The 1,624-nt window shown below is 33.1% G+C and overlaps 1 protein-coding gene across 11 annotated transcripts in view; it reads right to left on the bottom strand.

The window, feature by feature from the left end:
• LOC115222095 (disks large 1 tumor suppressor protein) overlaps positions 1 to 1,624 on the bottom strand; it is a 598,849-nt gene that overhangs the window by 226,486 nt on the left and 370,739 nt on the right. For 10 of the 11 annotated variants that reach the window (XM_029792201.2, XM_029792206.2, XM_029792205.2 and 7 more), the window contains one exon: positions 571 to 673. The exons of the other annotated variant lie outside the window; for it this stretch is intronic. In XM_029792201.2, the coding sequence (XP_029648061.1) occupies positions 571 to 673 (103 nt within the window). The remainder of the gene's footprint in view (positions 1 to 570; positions 674 to 1,624) is intronic. 11 annotated transcript variants of the gene reach the window in all.

Here is a 1,624-nt window from a genome sequence, read left to right on the forward strand (position 1 = left end):
TACTTCTGTTATGTGTGCATGCAAGAATTTTTTTTGCTGGTTTAGATATGGGTAAGCAGCTATGCTGGGGTGCAGCCTTCAAAATTTTGTAACTAACCATATTGACTGCAATACCTAGTCTGCTACACAGTACCAAACAACCACCTACTCACACACTTTCGCTCCCTCCTTCTATGCCTCAGTAGTTTCCATCTCATCACTATTACTCATAAGGCTTAGGGGTCAACTTGACACTGTGGTTCAAGTCACTTGCCTAAGATGGCATGCAGTAGAATTGAACTTGGAACCACCTTACAAAGAAGAATTCTTAATCCTATGACCATGACTGAGTTATTTATATAATTGTACATGTGTGTATGTATGTGTGTAGCATGGTTAAAAGGTTTAAGTTTGCTAAATGATGATGAGACCAAGTTTTTGATCTCATTGCTTGGCATCTACAAAGTCTTTTACCATAACCTCAGGTGTAAATGGGAAGACAAGAACATCAAATATGTGAGAGGGAGAGAGGCAAAAGTTATCCAGTTTGTAGTGAAATGTGAATGACGACGGAGTTGTTTGTGAACTTACCAAGACAACTCTGGTACCAGCCTTCTTCAGTGCTTCAACAGCAGTTTGATGAGAGACGTTCACAACGTTGGCATCGTTAACCTTCACAATGATATCATTAACCCTGAAACAACACACAAAACAAAAACATTGTAGTTTATAGATATGGCTTTCTTACTCATCATCCCTAATTTTAGTAGTAGTAGTAGTGTGTGTGTGTGTATGAATAAGTATGCATATTTGCATATACATGTATATATGCGAGTATGTTTGTGTGTGTGTGTGTGTGTGTGTATTAGAATAACTGTTATGACTAGATACATTTCCCTCTGGAGATGCTATTCTGCAGACACTCAAATTTAAAATTTCCTCCACCAATGGGCATTGATTCATTAATTTTGGATCTGTATGTTTTTGTTTTTCATATATGTAAATGACTATTAATGTCTATGTACTTACACATTTTTTTATACATATACCTCACAAATGGATATTTTATTTCTGTTACTTATTTTACATTTATATTATTTATTTTCAATTTTCTTCATTTTATTCTATTTCCATTTTCACTTTATTTACTTTTTGTTTCATTCTATCTTATTCTTTACCTTATCACCCATTATTTTCTAACTGATTTGCTAACCCTTCACCCACACAGAACAATAAAAAAACAACTCCTTATTTGGTCTGCTTGCATGAATGGAAAGGTTTGCATGTAATATCTTAATGTGTATCTTTCTCTGATGAAATTACGTTCATAACATAAACACAAATTTAAAGCATAAATTTGTAATTTACCTATTGAGCACTAATAGGAATAACTGTAAGAAATAAAGATTACCAATTTTTTAATAATAAATAATCATTATCTTAACTCTCCATTTTCTTTCCTTCATTTAACTGAACATAAACTTGATAATATATATATATATGTATATATATCATCATATGTCCATTTTCCATGCTGACATGGGTCAGACAGTTTGACAGGAACTGACAACTCATAAGACTGCACTAAGCTCTCCTGTCGTTTTTGGCATGTTTTATCATATTTAATGAGAAAAGATTTCTTGGA

The sequence above is a fragment of the Octopus sinensis genome, linkage group LG19 (genome assembly GCF_006345805.1).
Source record: "Octopus sinensis linkage group LG19, ASM634580v1, whole genome shotgun sequence".
Classification (NCBI taxonomy): domain Eukaryota; kingdom Metazoa; phylum Mollusca; class Cephalopoda; order Octopoda; family Octopodidae; genus Octopus; species Octopus sinensis.